General features: G+C 41.0%; 1 protein-coding gene across 3 annotated transcripts; it reads left to right on the forward strand.

Annotated features, from left to right (window-relative positions):
- Window positions 1–1,054: 1,054 nt before the first annotated feature.
- DDX3X (DEAD-box helicase 3 X-linked) lies at window positions 1,055–17,414 on the forward strand. Of its 3 annotated transcripts, none has more exons than XM_047076093.1 (17): window positions 1,055–1,582; window positions 4,670–4,727; window positions 6,650–6,697; window positions 8,461–8,593; window positions 9,527–9,685; window positions 9,768–9,867; window positions 10,267–10,402; window positions 11,654–11,739; window positions 12,053–12,151; window positions 12,261–12,421; window positions 12,830–12,974; window positions 13,053–13,197; window positions 13,394–13,575; window positions 13,662–13,779; window positions 14,013–14,166; window positions 14,488–14,627; window positions 14,833–17,414. In XM_047076093.1, exons 1-17 carry the CDS (start codon window positions 1,538–1,540, stop codon window positions 14,910–14,912), a joined length of 1,989 nt encoding a protein of 662 aa, XP_046932049.1. In that variant the 5' UTR covers window positions 1,055–1,537; the 3' UTR covers window positions 14,913–17,414. The 3 variants fall into 3 exon arrangements, with proteins under 3 accessions (XP_046932049.1, XP_046932048.1, XP_046932050.1); XM_047076092.1 differs by having other exon boundaries at window positions 1,436–1,582; window positions 14,470–14,627; XM_047076094.1 differs by having other exon boundaries at window positions 1,437–1,582; window positions 14,491–14,627.
- Window positions 17,415–18,952: the final 1,538 nt, after the last annotated feature.

Consider the following 18,952-nt stretch of genomic DNA (forward strand, 5'->3'; position numbering starts at 1 on the left):
TTGTCAGTCCGAGGGTTAGAAGAGAGGGGAACAGCGTTTAAAAGAACCACGTATACGCGGCTTCTCACTTAAAGCCAGGGATCTACTAGTCAAGACATTTTCTTCTATTTAAGGGCCTGTGGCACTCAAGCAAGACTAGGGGTGGCTTGCTTCGGAGGGGGCTAAAGAAGGGGTTCCTCCTACGGCAGAAACCCATTTCCTCCCATTCCTCATCCACCGCAGTGGCCTGAGGGTCATCCCTACCCCAAGCCGATAACGCCTTAGCATTTCCTCCCGCAGGCCTTCACTGAGCCCAGCCACAGACAGTGCCCACTCCCTAGGAAAGCCGTTTGCAAGTCTCAGGGTCCCCTAGCTTTGGGGGAAGCAGCGCACTGGAGGCCACTGGCCCTGAGCCGCTGAACGCCCCGCGGGAGGAAGCTAAGGGCTTAATGTAGCCGTTGTTCCCACGGAGGGCCGGGGACTCGGGGTCCCGGGAGGGTACGCTAGCGACGGCTCAAGTTCAGCGCTTGATTGTCTCATTGTTTCCTCACCACGGGTGGGGAGGGGGGGGTGGAGCGCGAGGAGCGCGCTCGCGTCTGGAGGGTGGATCAGGAGGGGCTACTGCGTTCCTAGGCGGCGCCCCTGCTGCCTAGGCAACCGCGCAGTTAAGTGTCCCGCCACCAGCACAGGTCCCCCAGATCCCGACCACAGCTCCGGTCACCATTCCGCCCGCCTTCCTCCTCCTCCTCCTCCTCCTCCTCCTCCCCCTTTTCCGCTTCTTCCCTCCTCCTTTGCCCCTCTTTCCCCTTAGGTCCTCTCTCCCCCCTCCTCCCCCCGCACTCCGTGCACTCAATTCAGGCCAAGGTTTGCTCCACAAAATGGCCACCGAGAGCGACACCTGCGGCCACGTGACCCGCCGTCCTCCCGGCTTCGGGCTTTTTTTCGCCTAACTCCCGATTTCAAGGAGGCTGCCCATGGAAGAACGAGGGCTGACTACTTCGGAGAAATCTCCCGACATCTCCAAGTCCAAGGACTGAGAGAGAAATGAGCGAGTGCGCAGTTGAAAGGAACAGCAAAAACTAGGGGCATAAGGAGATAAAAGGGAAAGAAGCCTAGGTTAAATCTTAAGACCTCCTAGCAGGCGCAAAAGGGGACACGACGAGTTATCGCGAGATCTCAAGAACTCAAAGACTTAGTCTAGGGTATTAGCGGAGGACAGGAGAACTGAAGCTCAGGCGAACTAGGGCAGCATTTGGCGCTCTGAGCTCCAAGGTAGGACGAAGAGCCAGGGACGGGACTGCTTAGGAAATCACGCGAGGTTTGGACTAAACCAACGCGCAGTAGCTAGGCAGAAGTCACAGCAGCAGGAGGGGTTCGGGTGTGAGAGGGAGGGGCTACGTCTTACGTGCTGACGTAGCGGCCCTTCGAGTGGGTATATTAGATCGGTGGCCGCGCCGTGCGTTCCAGAGCCGCAGTTCTCCCGTGAGAGGGCCATCGCGGTGAACCAAACACACTCGCTTAGCAGCGGAAGACTCCGAGTTCTCGGTACTCTTCAGGGATGAGTCATGTGGCGGTGGAAAATGCGCTCGGGCTGGACCAGCAGGTGAGGTGCAAGGAGCCTACCGGGGTGGTTGCTGGACCTAACTTGGCTTATGGCGCAGCGCTAACTGGCACGCTTAGTTCCCATCTCCTGCATACTTCGGGCTGGCCAGTGTCAGTGATTTGGGGCTATGGAGGAACGGGGAGGTGGTAGGAATGCTGGTTATGGCTATCGCTCGGGCCGGGGCCCCGGCTTGGCCCGCGGTATTGTCCCCGGGCCGAGCACAATGGCGGCTTTTGTGTGTGCGTGCGCAGGCGGGCGGAGGGGGAGGGGGTGCGCGCGCTCTCGCGGAGACGCGCACGCGCGAACCTAGACTGGTTTGTGACCCATGGGTGGTGGGGGGAGGTGAGTGGCGCGGCAGTGCGCGAATGGGGACCCTTTTGGCCTCGAGGGCTTTCGATTCTCTTTGCGCTCGCAGCCTGGATTCCTGTCCCAGAGACCCTGCGGCGTTCGTGTGTGTGTGTGTGCGCGTGTGTCCGCGCGCGGCAGCAGCGGTGTGTGTGTGCGCCCGTGTGAGCAGGAGGGACGCAGCCCTGGAATGTGGAAGGGGGCGGCGCGGGGGGTGGCCTTCTCTGGGGGTAATGGCGGCGGCCTTCTTTGTGTGGGGCTGGGTGGCTGGGCGGCGCTGCGGCCCACTAGCGGGAGAGAGCGGGTCCCGGGCCGGCGTGGGCCTGGAAAGAAGGATAGAATGGGCATCTTGTTCCTCCCGGGCTTCCTTCCGCAGGCCTTTTTGCTCGAGCCCGGTTTCCGCAGGGGCCATCGCACGCTGGGTGCCGCGGCCGCTGAGGCCGCGTTTCCGGAGTGGAAAGTTTTGTGACGCAGAAGATTCGGGGAGGAGTGGGGGGAAGGGGGGGGGAGTGGGTCTCTGCGTGCGCTGTAGCGCTGGGCTCTAGATAGAGCTTGAACGCGGCGGGGAGACATCCGGGAGGTTAGAGACCTGGAGTGGCCCCTTTTCCTTACATGCTCCACATAGTGAGTGGCGCTTTAGCCGAGGGCCGCGCGTTGTTTTGGGTGGTACCACGGGTTGTATGACTGTTCCCGTGTTAGTGACGTTTGATCCAGGAATCGGCCGCAGGAAAAATACCCGGAATGTAGCTTGGGGGAAATAAACAGTTTTGTTGTTGACTTGTTGCTGCCTGTGGAGTGAGATTGTGAAATAGGTTAGAGCTCTGGGTCTGTCATCTTAACCGGAATCCCCTCTTCTAAGGGTTTGGGGGTAGATTAACGGAGGATGGGCTTCGGTGGCAGGAAGTCTGGATCCCTCTGCAGTAGAGGCACCATGCTACAGATAAGCTTTTCGGTGGGATGTTTGGAGACCTTTAAGTAAACTTCTGCTTACCCCAAACTCCAGAACAATCCTGAAACGAAGTTTAGTGACACAAATTGATAGATTTTTAACGTAGTCGTGTATAATATATTTTTGCAGATTTAACGATCTGTTTCTTGTTCCTTGTCAATAAATGGAGCGTTTTTTTCTTCCATTAATGAATTGTATTAAATCCTTCAAATTGCTGATACGTCATATGTTGAATGAAGCACATAGAAAATCTGTTGTCAACAGCACAGGCTATCCCCATTTTTAACATTTTGTATATAGGTGGTGCCAATTTAAAAAGATAATAGGCAGGAATGAGTCTTATTTAAATTTGTGATATAATTCAAAAAGTATGTAGACTCGTTAGAATTAAGCAGCAAGCAAATTGATAACAAAATTGCAACAATGTAATCCTAACAGTTTACAGTATCCTGCTTTATGGTTCGTGTTGCCAAGTGTAAAATTAATAACAAAACTTACACTGTAACAAGTGCAAAAAGAGTTTTTGTTCCTCTTGTGCTTTAAAGTATCAGTCTCTTGAATAACAGAAAGCATGGCCGTGTTTTTGCTAATACAAATTATGGAAGCAAGGTGTCTAAAAGTCTTGTACTTTCTTTTTTTTATTAAGATTTAGCATCTCCTTCCAATTTTCAGTGACTCCATTGATGATGCTTACAATTTGACAGTATCAGTTTTGAGCTTTTAACAGAAGATTTATACCACTTTTGCAAACAGGTGGCATCAGTACTGTGTGATGTCTTTTGTGGCTTTCTTAGAAGTTTTTTGACAGGTGTAGTTTTTTTCCCCGGATATTGCTTGCAAGTACTTCCTGGCCACTACAGAATGTGATGAACATAGCAGGGCTTTTTGTGGAATGTTGAGGCTTTGACCTTCTAGTGTAAGGGGGTGAGTAGAAATCGAGATTAAAGACCGTGAAATGTGTCCTACTGTTTAAAAGCATTCAATGCCAGTTGTGCCATTTACGTCCAAAGTCTTCTGAGCTTAATCTCAATCTTAAAAATGGGAGAATAAATAGGTGGTACCTACTTCACAGAGGTTTTTTTGTTTTTTGTTTTGTTTTGTTTTTTTAAGTTTGTTTATTTTGAGAGAGAGTGTGGGAGGGGCAGAGAGGGGGAGAAAGAATCCCAAGCCAACTCGGCACTGTCAGTGCACAGTCCGATGCAGGGCTTGAACCTTGAGATCATGACCATCCAGGTGCCCCCACAGAGTTGTTCATCAGAGTGCTACCCTAATTAAAAATACTTGTGCAATACTTAGGGATAAAAGAAGTAAGAAATGGTCAATTAAAATTTTCTGTTTCTCAGGTGTGCTCTATAGGTTCAAAGTAATTCCAAGTAGAAAGTTGGTGGTATTAGGAACATTTATTACATATGATGGGAGTAAAAATAAATCGTTTTCCTATTTGACATTTTAAAATAATTTTAATTTCTTGGAGCTTTTACTTTGGAAAATGTTACAGGGAAAATTCACTTTGAATTGAATCACTTAAATTTTGACCCAGTTTCTACTGGATAACACCAGCATGTTAGTGTGCTGCTTTCCATAGTATAAGCAGTTTGTGCTATTTTCTGTTTGCTTAGAATTTTACAGTCTTCAAAATGCATTCTTCGTTAACATTCTTATTAAGAGTTTCACATCAGCTCCATGAAGCAGGCAGGGCAACTAGTGCTAGTCAATGCTACAGAGAAGGACTAGTTTTCTCTTCATAATATTTCAGCACATGGGCGGCTAACCATTTAACTCTGTTCTCCTAGTTTGCTGGCCTAGACCTGAACTCTTCAGATAATCAGAGTGGAGGAAGTACAGCAAGCAGTAAGTAAACCATTTTATGGATTTCTTGAATATTAGAGCTTTAATAACTTAATGTTCCATTGGACTTATTTTAAAGCTTAAGAGTTTCCCTTCCAGTTTTTACTGTGTAGAGTTACTACGTAGTCAGTGTTAAGTAAAATTATGTAGTGTACTTAGTGATCACTCTTAAAGCATTGTGGCCTTTGGGTAATAATAAAAGGGACTCATTTTCTGAATAAAAATAATCATTAAAAAGAACTTGATACAACACAAATTACCTTTGGAAGAATTTGATTATGTCCATTATGAATCTTGAGCCCAGCTTAGAGGTAGTGGGCATGTGTTTATCCCTATTAGAGTGAATCTACCAGAATTAAATTCAATAAAAGAAACATTCTTTTTTTTTTTTTTTTAAGTTTATTTTGAGAGAGAAAAGCACAAGTGGGGGAGGGGCAGACAGAGAGCTAGAATCAATCCCTAGCAGGCTCCTCACTGTCAGCACAGAGCCGGATATGGGGCTCAACTCCCGAGCCGGAGTTGGACGCTTAACTGACTGAGCCCCAATAAAGGGAACATTCTTGTTCATCAGCTATAGCTAACCCTTTCCTGTGAAGAACATGAGACTTACTGATAGAACAAAGCTATACCGAATCTTGAAGTGGTGGTTAGGATTTTAAATGCTGAATTGTATCATTCTCTGGGAAAGAAGTTAGATATAAAAGATTTATTTCATTTTATTTTTTCAGAGAGTTTTGTTTGAAACTTGTTAGAGATTAGTATTAAGGTGTAGGGATTTATTATTTGGCAGTAGACCTGCTTTGGGTCCCTTCAGGATCGATCTCTTCCTATTAACTCCCACCAAAAAAAGAGGGAGGGGACAAATGGGTACAGGCTGTAGGGTCTGAAAGCGTTTTTTCATTGTGTTACGTGGTAAAGGATGTGACCTCATTTTTAGGGAAGAAAGGCCTCTTTGGGCACAAAGTTGCTTGGTATTTTTTAGATTTGACTTTATTTGTCATGCTAAAGATCTCTTACGAGTTGATCATCCTAATAGAGATCTTTAATATTTAGTTCAACCCAAAAGTAGAAGAGACAGTTAAGCAGATTTATTAGTAATAAAGCAGGTTGACTTTCTTTTACTTGGTGGATATACATTATTTGCTTTTGCTTCTCATCCATTATCTAGGCTGTATTTCTTGCCTGCAGACTTCTGTAAGCAACGACAGTTGACTGTAGACTCTGGCAAGCCCCAAATTAAAATTCTCAGTTCCTTGAAATCATTTCCCCATCGCAACTTCCCCAGTTAGAAACAAAAAAGTCTCTTAGTGGCTAATTGCAGGATTTATTACATAGTAGTTTTAGGTTGTTACAGTTATACTTTCCTTGTAACTATTGCTGACAGATCTCAAATAGTAGCAGGCCTTTAAGAAAATTGTGTTGTATTAACCACTAGTAGCAAGTTATATTTGTGGATTTCAATGATTAGGTTCCAAGTCAAATTTTTATTTTTATTTACCAAACTTTTTTCCTCCTCCCCTCCCCTTTTAAAGTTCTTAAAAGGCAATAACCCATTTAAAATAAAAGTAGACTCACCCCCCTCCCCCATTTCCAAGTAAGTCAGACTGGTAGGCTAGATATTAAATTTTTTTCTAGGACCTTTTTTTATATTTTTTAAAGAAGCTTTATTTCTTTATTTAGAGAAAGTGTGAGGAGGGGAGGGGCAGAGAGAGAGAGACAATCCCAAACAGGCTCTGCACCATGAGTGCAGAGCCCCACACAAGGCTTGAACCCATGAACCATGAGATCATGACCTCAGCGGAAACCAAGAGTTGGATACATAACCAACTGAGCCACTCAGGCGCCCCCAGGACCGTTTTTTAATAGTGCAAATTTTGGTAAAAAGCTTTAAGTTTTGGCATTTAATTTTATATTCTTTCTTTTAGAAGGACGCTATATTCCTCCTCACTTAAGGAACAGAGAAGCTACTAAAGGTAAGTCTTTTGAGCAACTTGGTAGACCTAATTCTTGTTGTTTAGAAGTCAGAGCCTAGGGAAAAATGAGGCACTTTGGGAAGTCTGTGAACATTGTGCTCTCCTGTGCCTCTGTCAGAATTGGTTCAAATTATTAGGACTTACTCTGAAAAAACTCTTCTAAAGTCACACAGTGGAAAATTCCTATGTCAGATTCCTCTGGCCAAGGGCATGGTTTTGTACAGTTTACTAGTGTTGTACTTTGTAATCTGTGTTTGTAATCATTGATATCATGATTTCAATTTGAAAAAGGTGAGTGGGTGTCCTACTGTGTAAACCAAACTGCACAGTAATAACCCAGTTATTTCTGTTTTGCAGAGCTGTCAAAAGAAAGATGTGTTATTGCAGATTAGGTAACAGATTATAGCATTGGGCATGCTCCCAGTAAGTTGGGAGTGATTCTCTGGTTTCATCTCCTTGCCCTTAAGTGCTTCATTTGAAAAGTTTTGTCTAAAATGTATCACAATGCCTGGTCTTTTCTGGTTGTGTTTGTAATGTGATAACTAGTAGATACCTCATTATGGGACAATTGTTTGGGTGCTGTATATTCTGTAAAATAGGTGATCTGAGATTTGGAGGAAAAGTGAAGGTTTGGAAAACTATTTAAAGGTCAAGAAGAAGGAAGATAAAGAAGGCAGAATTGGAAGGGTGCAGAAGTCCACAGGAGCATGTGATTTGCTATCATTCCTCCATGTGCATATGCAGTCTATATATATTAGCTTCACTGTCCCTGGCAATACATGTATATAAAATCTGATTATAATTTCGTAACTATCATATCATTTTTCTTAGTTACCTGCAGAGTTTGTCTTTATTGTCATGGGTTCTCATTCTAGTGTTCTAGCTGAAACTGGCCCCCATGTATATTTAGTGCTTTTCCCTCTTCATTGCAGTGACAGATCAAAGGGAAGGGGCAGTATCACAGACCTTTCAGAACTGAAAGGGCTGTTAGAAATCTAATTCAACTCTTTTGCTTGCTGAGGTGTTGATCACCTGGCTGGCGGCTAATGGTAGAGGCTTAAGGCTGAAGGAAAGTAACTTAACTTCTAAACGTTTAATCTGTTTAATTTATTCGTCTTTAAACCCTCTACCTCTGGGGCTAATTTACACCTTTCTCATTCCCTCTTACTGAATGTTTATAGTTGTACCCTAGGAATCTGTCCACACTAACAGTGTAGGGATGAAGATTTTCCTCGTATTCCTGATTCTTGTCTGTATTTCATGAGAATGGAGCATTGTACTACTTTTTACTATTGAAATTGGGAAATAATGTATTAAATCAGGTAATCTGACACCTTTAGGAATGTCTTAAATATCACCTCTGAGAAACACTGAAACAATAACTGTTTCCCAGTAAACTTGTTCATACCTATAAAACGAATGGATTTAATTGTGGTGGTCATATAACTATACCATAATCATTGTTTATAGACAAAGCTATTGACCTTTTTAGAGGTGGTATTCATTTAGAACATTTTTAGACTGTTAAGTTGCTTGGTTTAGTGCACAGTATTTTCCAGTGGAGAAAATCTAAAAATTCTGTGTGCCATTGTAAACCAGCTCTAAATCTTGGTTCTCTTCTAGTACCATGATAGGAATATTTCCATTGTCCTTTTAGTTCACAGAGATAAGATAAAATTAGTGGAGGGCTTCAAATTCAGAAACCTAGGTATTGTAAATTTCTATTTAATACAATAAAATGGGTTTGCTTTTTTTTATTGAAGGATTCTACGATAAAGACAGTTCAGGGTGGAGTTCTAGTAAAGATAAGGATGCATACAGCAGTTTTGGATCTCGTAGTGATTCAAGAGGGAAGTCTAGTTTCTTTAGTGATCGTGGAAGTGGATCAAGGGGAAGGTATGTGATTTTTATTGATCTTTTCACCTTATGTATATGAAATTTAGGAATTGGTCTTTATTTTGGTAAATACTTGTTCTTGTACTCTTACTATGAAGCATGATGCTTTTTTTCCACCTTAACAGACCCCCTATTTGGATGTGTTAATAAGCATTATATCTGTGTAATCGTATTTTCTTAGCTGTAAGAGGTCTTAGAACTAAGTTGAATTTGTTCCATAGAAATTAGAGGAGAATAAGAACATGCCCCTGGACATAATCGGTTATTTTTGTAATTAATCTAGCTTTATTTATATTTAAAGCAGTAAGTTTATTTAGTGAATGGCCTAATTTGGTTGAGATTTTTGTGGGTATTCTTTATGACAATTTTAAACACCTTATATTTTTGATTACACAAGTGGTGAACTGACCTCATGCGCCTAATAGCTGTGGTTAGTCCTGTGTGTCCTGATTTTTCGCAAACAGGCCTAAAACTAAAAACATCTTAATTCAGGTAAGGATTATTTTCTACCTTTTATCCACAGTCTGTCACACAGGTGAATTGATTGTCCTTTTAAATGTCATCCTAGTTCTAACTGGGACAATTGATATTTGGTGTGCTATTTTTCCTACCACTAAAATGTATTTGGATGAGAACTTTAAATGAAAGTACAAGTTATGTGCTGATACCAAATATTTAAGACTTGGTTCTTAATTTCAGCATGTATGAGGCCTGTGTAGGCTGTATAATTTTATAGAAACCAAGAAGGATACTTACTTTAGAAAGTAAAGCTATGTAAATGGTACATTTGATGTGATTAATTAGAGGGCCTTATTTGTCAAATAAAAGTGAGCCGTGATGAGTCATTCAGCTTCTCTCCAGGTACAGTTCTAGAGTAGCGACAGTAATCTGATAATGGTTAAATGATTCTGATTAGTTTCTTATGCTGTTCAGGTTTGATGATCGTGGACGGAGTGACTATGACGGCATTGGCAGCCGTGGTGACAGAAGTGGCTTTGGCAAATTTGAACGTGGTGGAAATAGTCGCTGGTGTGACAAATCAGATGAAGATGATTGGTCAAAACCACTCCCACCAAGTGAACGCTTGGAACAGTAAGTTTTTGAAACGTATGTTAATTGTGATAAAGCCTCATTAGCTAATATAACAAATAAACTTAACCAATCTTGATTTCAGGGAACTCTTTTCTGGAGGAAACACTGGGATTAACTTTGAGAAATACGATGACATTCCAGTTGAGGCAACAGGCAACAACTGTCCTCCACACATTGAAAGTGTAAGTATTTTTGCTTGACTTTTTAAGAAGTATAAATCTTCTCACAGTACATCAAAATAAGGTGGGCTTTCAAAAAGCAAATATAGATCATATCTACTTGAATAATTCTTTAGTTACATTAAAAACCTGCCTGATTGATTTGTGGAACGTTAAGTGTCACCATTACTAATAATTAGAAATAGAAAATGCGTCAAATGTAGGAGGACCCCAGACTTCTTCAGTGTAGATTAAGCCTGGAGGACTGGTTTTCTTCAAAATATAATGTAGTTTTATTTAAAGCAGCTATAAAGTACAAATCAGGTGTTAGGATTTTTCCTCCCTGTTATTGTATTAGTGTAAAACAAAAATGGCTCCAGGATAGCATTTCTAGCAATTTAACCCCATTGAATTTCTTGACAGTTCAGTGATGTTGAGATGGGAGAAATTATTATGGGAAACATTGAGCTTACTCGTTATACTCGCCCAACTCCAGTACAAAAGCATGCTATTCCTATTATCAAAGAGAAAAGAGACTTGATGGCTTGTGCCCAAACAGGTAAGTCTACTTAATAAAAGTAAAAAGTTATAAAGAATAACTTAATTGGGATTACCCTTGTACAACTAGTACCAAAAAAAACACATGGTATATCTAAGTTTCATGGGGAAGCTTGAGTCCTAGACATAGCCTAACTGGTATATTTTGATACAGGTATGGAGTAGTTGGCTGGTATTTCTTGTCTTACAGACCTTTGGATTTTGTTATCTTTAGTGTTCTCATTAGGGCATCTTGGGGAGGCCTATAGAAAGCCCTCAGCCTGTTAACTGCTGCAACAGGGTTAGATTATTGTCATTGCAATGGTGGGAAATTAGCACTATAACATTTTTTTTTTTAAGTTTATTTATTAATTTAGAGAGGGAGAGGACACGAACAGGGGAGGGTTGGATCGAGAGGGAGAGAGGGAATCCTAAGCAGGCTCCTCACTGTCAGTGCAGAGCTCGACGTGGGGCTCGAACTCCCAAATCGTGAGATCAGTAAGAATGGTAAGATCAGAATAGTCTGTGATCCATAGGAATGTGGCCAAGGGAAAGAAAGGTGCCTTCATGGTAAAGAAGCACTTCCCACCTTTTGGGAATGGGGATGGTTTATAGCCTCTAAATTGAGCACAAGTTTTGCTGTGTCTGTAAGTTTGACCAATTTGAAGGAGGGTGGCAACTGCCCTCCCCCCCATTAAAAATAAATACAATTATCTGATATCTTTGCTTCCTTATGGAAGAGTGAAAATTTCATCCTTTGTACACCAGAATATGTACAGTATGTCTGTAATATGTGTTACAAATTGAAATTGACATCATTTTTGAGGGAAAATTTCTGTTCTCTTTACAAACGCAAATAAGTTGAACACTACATTGTTATTGATCAGAGTTTGGTATACTTTCTCTGTAAGGAAGCAAAATAAACATTTTTGGTTTTTATGGGCCACGTAGTCTCTGTTTCCAATCTACTCGTTTCTGCTGTCATAGTGTGAAAGCACCTGTAGATCGCGTGTAAATTATTGGGCGTGGTTGTATTCCAATAAAGCTTTATTTACAAAGATACATAGGACCTTAGTTTGCTGACTTCTGTTACAGATGGGTCAAAGAAGTGATTTCTTGGTATTTTTAACTTAGCTGTTAGTTTTTAGAAAATTTATTGGGGTATAAAGTAAAACCACTAATTAGTAATAGGGCAGTTAAAAAACTGTCCTCTACCAATATTTATTCAAAAATAATAAGCAGTCCTTCTCTGAATATGCTTTCTCTTAAACAGGGTCTGGAAAAACTGCAGCATTTCTTTTGCCCATCTTGAGTCAGATTTATTCAGATGGTCCAGGCGAAGCTTTGAGGGCCATGAAGGTAAATATTTGTTATGTGGGACATTTATACTTTTAAGTAAGTTTTATGGCCAACTTGGGGCTTGACCTCACTACCCCGAAATCAAGAGCTGTACACTGTACTGACTGAACCTGCCAGGCTCCCCGAAATGCACCATTATTGTAGAACTTTGTAGATAGCTGTTGAGAACTTTCTAAATGGCCCATCTACTTATTCCAAATTATTTAATGAAAAACAGTTTTCAAGTGTAATCTGTAAACTACAGAAGGGAATTATGACGTAATGGACCTTTAAAAGAGGATGTTAAGAGTTGAACTTTTAAATTATTTTTTAGGAAAATGGAAGGTATGGGCGTCGCAAACAGTACCCAATCTCCTTGGTATTAGCACCAACCAGAGAATTGGCAGTACAGATCTATGAGGAAGCTAGAAAAGTAAGTACACATTTCAGGGATTTTTAGCTTTCTCGTTGATTCTATTGAACTGTTTTAGGACTATGAAAGAGTGTTGGCCTTGAAATTGTAAAAATTTCTTTGCTTGTAGTTTTCATACCGATCTAGAGTTCGACCTTGCGTGGTTTATGGTGGTGCTGATATTGGTCAGCAGATTCGAGACTTAGAGCGTGGATGCCACTTGTTAGTAGCTACTCCAGGACGTCTAGTAGATATGATGGAAAGAGGAAAGATTGGATTGGACTTCTGCAAGTATGTTAATTTTTAAATGCATAAAATGTAATATTTTTTAAATTACTGGCCATTCATTTTGTAGTACTTACCAGCATTGTTTAAATTTTAAGATCCAGAAGTGATTCATTTTAGCGTTCTTTTATGAGATGCTGATTGTAGTTTTAATGTTGATAAATTGGTGACCTTTTAGTAGAGGCTGAGAATGATTGGACTGGGACGGAGTCAGAAGTAGTAAGAGCTAGTTTTGCTGTGTGCTTGTGAATGATTTGTTTCGTGGCACAAGTCCTGTGCTTTGTCTCGTGTACGTGTGTTAAATCTGCAGTGTGAGGAATTTAACCATCAATGAATATATGATTGTATATAGAAAACAGCTGTACTAAAACTATCTTTTCTTCTCAAATTCTAAACTGAATATTTTTATGACAGATACTTGGTGTTAGATGAAGCTGATCGGATGTTGGATATGGGGTTTGAACCTCAGATACGTAGAATAGTTGAACAGGATACCATGCCTCCAAAGGGAGTTCGTCACACTATGATGTTTAGTGCTACTTTCCCTAAGGAAATACAGGTATTGTGTGATGCTGCAAGTTTTATTTACTGAGAAATTTGTTGGTCTCAGTAGATGATGATAATTTTTTCTTTTCAGATGCTAGCTCGTGATTTCTTGGATGAGTATATCTTTTTGGCTGTAGGAAGAGTTGGCTCTACCTCTGAGAACATCACACAGAAAGTTGTTTGGGTGGAAGAGTCTGACAAACGGTCCTTTTTGCTTGATCTTCTGAATGCAACAGGTAAAATTACGAATAATTTTAGTGTCACTCTGGCTTAGGTAATGGGAATCCATTTGGATCACCTTTATTGCTTTTCCTCCCCATTTAAAACATCCCATTAAAAGTATATTTATTTGTCTCTGTTTAGATGTTGACTAAATGTTAAGAGAACTAAGTCCCTATTAAAGACAAATATCTGGTAATTTTTCACAATTAGGCAAGGATTCGCTGACATTAGTGTTTGTGGAGACCAAAAAGGGTGCAGATTCTCTGGAGGATTTCTTGTACCATGAAGGGTATGCTTGTACCAGCATCCACGGAGACCGATCTCAGAGAGACCGAGAAGAGGCCCTTCACCAGTTCCGCTCAGGAAAAAGCCCAATTCTAGTGGCTACAGCCGTATGTATAATACAAGTGTATTTTTAAGTTGCCGCTGTTCAACTTTGGCTTCAAGTGCGCCATGTGTGACAAAAGTTATTTTCCAGGTAGCAGCAAGAGGACTGGACATTTCAAATGTGAAACATGTTATCAATTTTGACTTGCCAAGTGATATTGAGGAGTACGTACATCGCATTGGCCGTACAGGACGTGTAGGAAACCTTGGTAAGTGTTCAGTTACTTGATTGATGGTCTGGTGGTTTTTTCAGTGGGATGTAGCAAAGAGCTTTTCAGGATCTTAATTTGAGAACTCTTACTAAGGAATGCTGTTAAAATCTATCTTAGCAATAGAAGTGACTTGTCTTTTCAGCGTTCTACTTACTATTCTATGTAGGAAAGTAAGAATACTGTGCTCTTATGGAAGACTTTAATTTATGTACTTTTTGGGACTGGTTTAGGCCTCGCCACCTCATTCTTTAATGAGAGGAACATAAATATTACCAAGGATTTGTTGGATCTTCTTGTTGAAGCTAAACAAGAAGTGCCATCTTGGTTAGAAAACATGGCTTACGAACACCACTACAAGGGTAGCAGTCGTGGACGGTCTAAGAGGTGAGGCATACGGGTGGCATATAAAGAATGGGGTGGGTGCTGTGTCCAAAGTTAACTTTTCAAGTACTTAGTGGAACAGGCTTTATTTTCTTCGGTTGCCTGGATCATTTGGGGAAGGGGTGTTAGAAGGGGTTGTCACAAAGTTAATGCCAGCCGTTTACGGCTACAGTCTTTAAGATCGCATTAGGGAAAACAGGGCTGGATGGGGAATCATTTGAATCGAAAAATCAGAAATTGACCATCGGGAGGTTTTAACAAGAACTGGCTTGTCTGGTGGGATCTCCTCTTCCTTCGAACCACCAGCACATTCTGTCGTTGCAGTAGTAGATTCAGCGGAGGCTTCGGTGCCCGAGACTATCGACAAAGCAGCGGGGCCAGCAGTTCCAGCTTCAGCAGCAGCCGCGCCAGCAGCAGCCGCAGCGGAGGAGGCGGCCACGGCAGCAGCAGAGGGTTTGGTGGAGGTGATGTTCATTTTTCACCTCCTGTCTTTGGGGAGGGCTTCTTCTTGTAGTCCTCTTTTTTCAAAGCATAGTTAAAAACATTGGAGAAGTTTGGCCCAATAGATTGCTTTTCATAATTTGATGTCAAAGTACTTAAGGAGGGGAATGGTTGTATTTAACAGTGGATGACTTAATTAATTTCTCTCTTTTTCACATCTCTCATTAGGTGGCTACGGAGGCTTTTACAACAGTGATGGATACGGAGGAAATTATAACTCCCAGGGGGTTGACTGGTGGGGTAACTGAACCTGCTTTACAGTAGGTCACCCTGCCAAACAAGCTAATATGGAAACCACATGTAACTTAGCCAGACTATACCTTGTGTAGCTTCAAGAACTCGCAGTACATTACCAGCTGTGATTCTCCACTGAAATTTTTTTTTTAAGGGAGCTCAAGGTCACATGAAAAGATGAAAGGAACAATCAGCAGCCCTGTTCAGAAGGTGGTTCGAAGACTTCATTGCTGTAGTTTGGATTAACTCCCCTCCCGCCAACCCCCATCCCAAACTGCATTTATAATTTTGTGACTGAGGATCATTTGTTTGTTAATGTACTGTGCCTTTAACTTTAGACAACTTTTTATTTTGATGTCCTGTTGGCTCAGTAATGCTCAAGATATCAATTGTTTTGACAAAATAAATTTACTGAACTTGGGCTAAAATCAAACCTTGGCACACAGGTGTGATACAACTTAACAGGAATCATCGATTCATCCATAAATATTATAAGGAAAAAACTTATGCGGTAGCCTGCATTAGGGCTTTCTGATACTTGCAGATTGGGGGAAAATAAACAACAAACGTCTTGAAGCATATTAACGGAATTAGTTTCTAATGTGGCAAACTGTATTAAGTTAAAGTTCTGATTTGCTCACTCTATCCTGGATAGGTATTTAGAACCTGATAGTCTTTAAACAAGCCATTCCAGTCATGATGAGGTGATGTATGAATACATGCATACATTCAAAGCACTGTTTTCAAAGTTAATGCAAGTAAATACAGCAATTCCTCTTTCAATGTTTAGGCAGATCATTAATTATGAGCTAGCCAAATGTGGGCATATTATTACAGGGAAAGTTTAAAGGTCTGATAACTTGAAATAGGTTTTTAGGAGAATTCATCTACTTAGACTTTTTAAATGCCTGCCATAAATGAAATTGAAATGGTAGAATGGCTGACCACAGCAATGACCAGCCCTCATTGGGGCCCTGGGTGATTTTTGGTCTAATAACGCATGCTAGTGTTGATGTTTTTTGGTCAAGAGGGTATGAACAGGAAGAATTAATGCAGCAGGCTTTATTTTAAATGCCGATTCACATTACTCTGTTCAAGCTGCGTTGAGATGTTAAACTGGCTTACTATAGACTTTGTAAAAATGGCTCCAGAAGAGTAACAAACTGAAATCTTTGAGATCACACAGGTTGGAAATATGTACATAACTGCACAAGGTGTCAATTCTGCTATACAGTGCAGTTGTAGTCAGTTTTAGTTGCATAGGTTTCCATTGTATTTATAGTCTGTTTATGCTAAATCTGGCCAAAGATGAGCATTGTCCACCACTAAAATGCCTCTGCCACTCTGAATTCTGTGCTAATTTTGTGGCCAGAATGCGGTGATCAAAACGCTCAATCTTTTTACAGTGGCATAGGAAGACGGCAAAAATTTCCTAAAGTGCAATAGATTTTCAAGTGTATTGTGCCTTGTTCTAAAACTTTTATTAAGTAGGTGCACTTGACAGTATTGAGGTCATTTGTTATGGTGCTATTTCAATTAGTCTAGGTTTAGGCCCTTGTACATTTTGCCCATAACTTTTTACAAAGTACTTCTTTTATTGCACATTCAGAGAATTTTATATATATGTCTTGTGTGCGTGTCCTTAAACTTCCAATCTTATTTTGTCTCTTGGAGATTGTTGAACGCAGCTTGTCTAGGAAGGGGATGGGACTAGATTCTAAAATTTATTTGGGACCACGGGAATAATAGTTGGGAAGAAAACTATTTGCACACGACAGATTTCTAGATACTTTTTGCTGCTAGTTTTATGTAATATTTATTGAACATTTTGACAAATATTTATTTTTGTAAGCCTAAAAGTGATTCTTTGAAAGTTTAAAGAAACTTGACCAAAAGACAGTACAAAAACACTGGCACTTGAATGTTGAATGTCACCGTATGCGTGAAATTATATATTTCGGGGTAGTGTGAGCTTTTAATGTTAAGTCATATTAAACTCTTAAGTCAAATTAAGCAGACCCGGCATTGGCAGTGTAGCCATAACTTTCTGATGTTAGTAAAAACAAAATTGGCGACTTGAAATTAAATCATGCCAAGGTTTTGATACACTTGTCTTAAGATATTAATGAAACACTTCAAAACACTGATAAGAAGTGTCCAGATTCTCAGATGTTTGTTGCGTGAGTTTTGTTTAGTTGTGTGTATTTTTTTTTTTTTTCAGTGAATGTCTGGCACATTGCTATCCTCAAACATGTGGTTATCTTTGTTGTATTGGCATATTCAGTGACTTGTACATTCAGCGATAGCATTTGAGCAAGTTTTATCAGCAAGCAATGTTTTCAGTTAATAAGGTTTCAAAAATCACATAAGAATGGATTTAAACTTGCTGAATGTAAAGATTGAACCTCAAGTCACTGTAGCTTTAGTAATTGCTTATTGTATTAGTTTAGATGCTAGCACTGCATGTGCTGTGCATATTCTGATTTTATTAAAATAAAAAGTTGAACTGCACAGTCTCCTTTGTTGTTGTCAATTGTGGTTTATTATTATAGGTGAAAATAAAGTTGTGCTCTTGCCTGAAGAATTGTAAGGTGTAATTTTTTTGGTTTTGCTGTCGAGTGCTAATTTTGAGATGCCTCTTGGGAGACAGAATGACTGATGCCATAAGGATTTGTAATAAAAGGTGAAGGTGAAAAAAAAGATTGCTGTAATGGAAATCTAGGACGTCCTTACGTGGACGTATTGCATTGTATTGCAAATCAGTTTGTACTTCAAGCAACTCAATATGGGTGGGAATCTTTCGTTCTTGGAAGCACTGGATTGGGTAAAGGTCAAATGGACTAGTAATCTAAGTGATGGTGAATGCTAAGGGATCCAGAATATTTGGTGGTGGTGGTGGGGAGGGGGTGCCTGGCTGGCTCAGTCGGTAGAGCATGCGACTCAGGCTCAGGGTTGGGAGTTCAGGCCTCACGTAGGGAATGGAGCCTACTTTTTATTTATTTATTTTTTTTATATATGAAATTTATTGACAAATTGGTTTCCATACAACACCCAGTGCTCATCCCAAAAGGTGCCCTCCTCAATACCCATCACCCACCCGCCCCTCCCTCCCACCCCCCATCAACCCTCAGTTTGTTCTCAGTTTTTAACAGTCTCTTATGCTTTGGCTCTCTCCCACTCTAACCTCTTTTTTTTTTTTTTCTTCCCCTCCCCCATGGGTTCCTGTTAAGTTTCTCAGGATCCACATAAGAGTGAAACCATATGGTATCTGTCTTTCTCTGTATGGCTTATTTCACTTAGCATCACACTCTCCAGTTCCATCCACGTTGCTACAAAAGGCCATATTTCATTTTTTCTCATTGCCACGTAGTATTCCATTGTGTATATAAACCACAATTTCTTTATCCATTCATCAGTTGATGGACATTTAGGCTCTTTCCATAATTTGGCTATTGTTGAGAGTGCTGCTATAAATATTGGGGTACAAGTGCCCCTATGCATCAGCACTCCTGTATCCCTTGGGTAAATTCCTAGCAGTGCTATTGCTGGGTCATAGGGTAGGTCTATTTTTAATTTTCTGAGGAACCTCCACACTGCTTTCCAGAGCGGCTGCACCAATTTGCATTCCCACCAACAGTGCAAGAGGGTTCCCGTTTCTCCACATCCTCTCCAGCATCTATAGTTGGAGCCTACTTTTTAAAAGTACTTGGGGTTATGATGATAGAGATGTCTGGCATGGCTACCCCCTTACCCCCTTCAGTTTCTTTGCTGGCATCCATTACTGCTGTGGGCAGCTGCTACCAATTAACAGATGGTATGTGAGCCAGAACTGAATAGGCACTTTGTAAGCAATTAGGTTGAACCATATGAAAGGACTCCTGTTTTTGGGGTCAAACATGGTCAAATGTTGGTAGTTGGCTATGATTAAACCTAAGGAAAGTACTTGATACAGCTTTCTCGAGTCCTTTGCGGTATGATGAACAATTTTTTTCTTTTTTCTTTTTGGTATTGTAAAGAAATACTTGATTCTGGATCGGTATCATTGTTCAGAGTT

Source organism: Lynx rufus, unplaced genomic scaffold, assembly GCF_022079265.1.
Source record: "Lynx rufus isolate CCGP_SWC_20201006 ecotype Redwood Valley unplaced genomic scaffold, mLynRuf1.p SCAF_14, whole genome shotgun sequence".
Classification (NCBI taxonomy): Eukaryota; Metazoa; Chordata; class Mammalia; order Carnivora; family Felidae; genus Lynx; species Lynx rufus.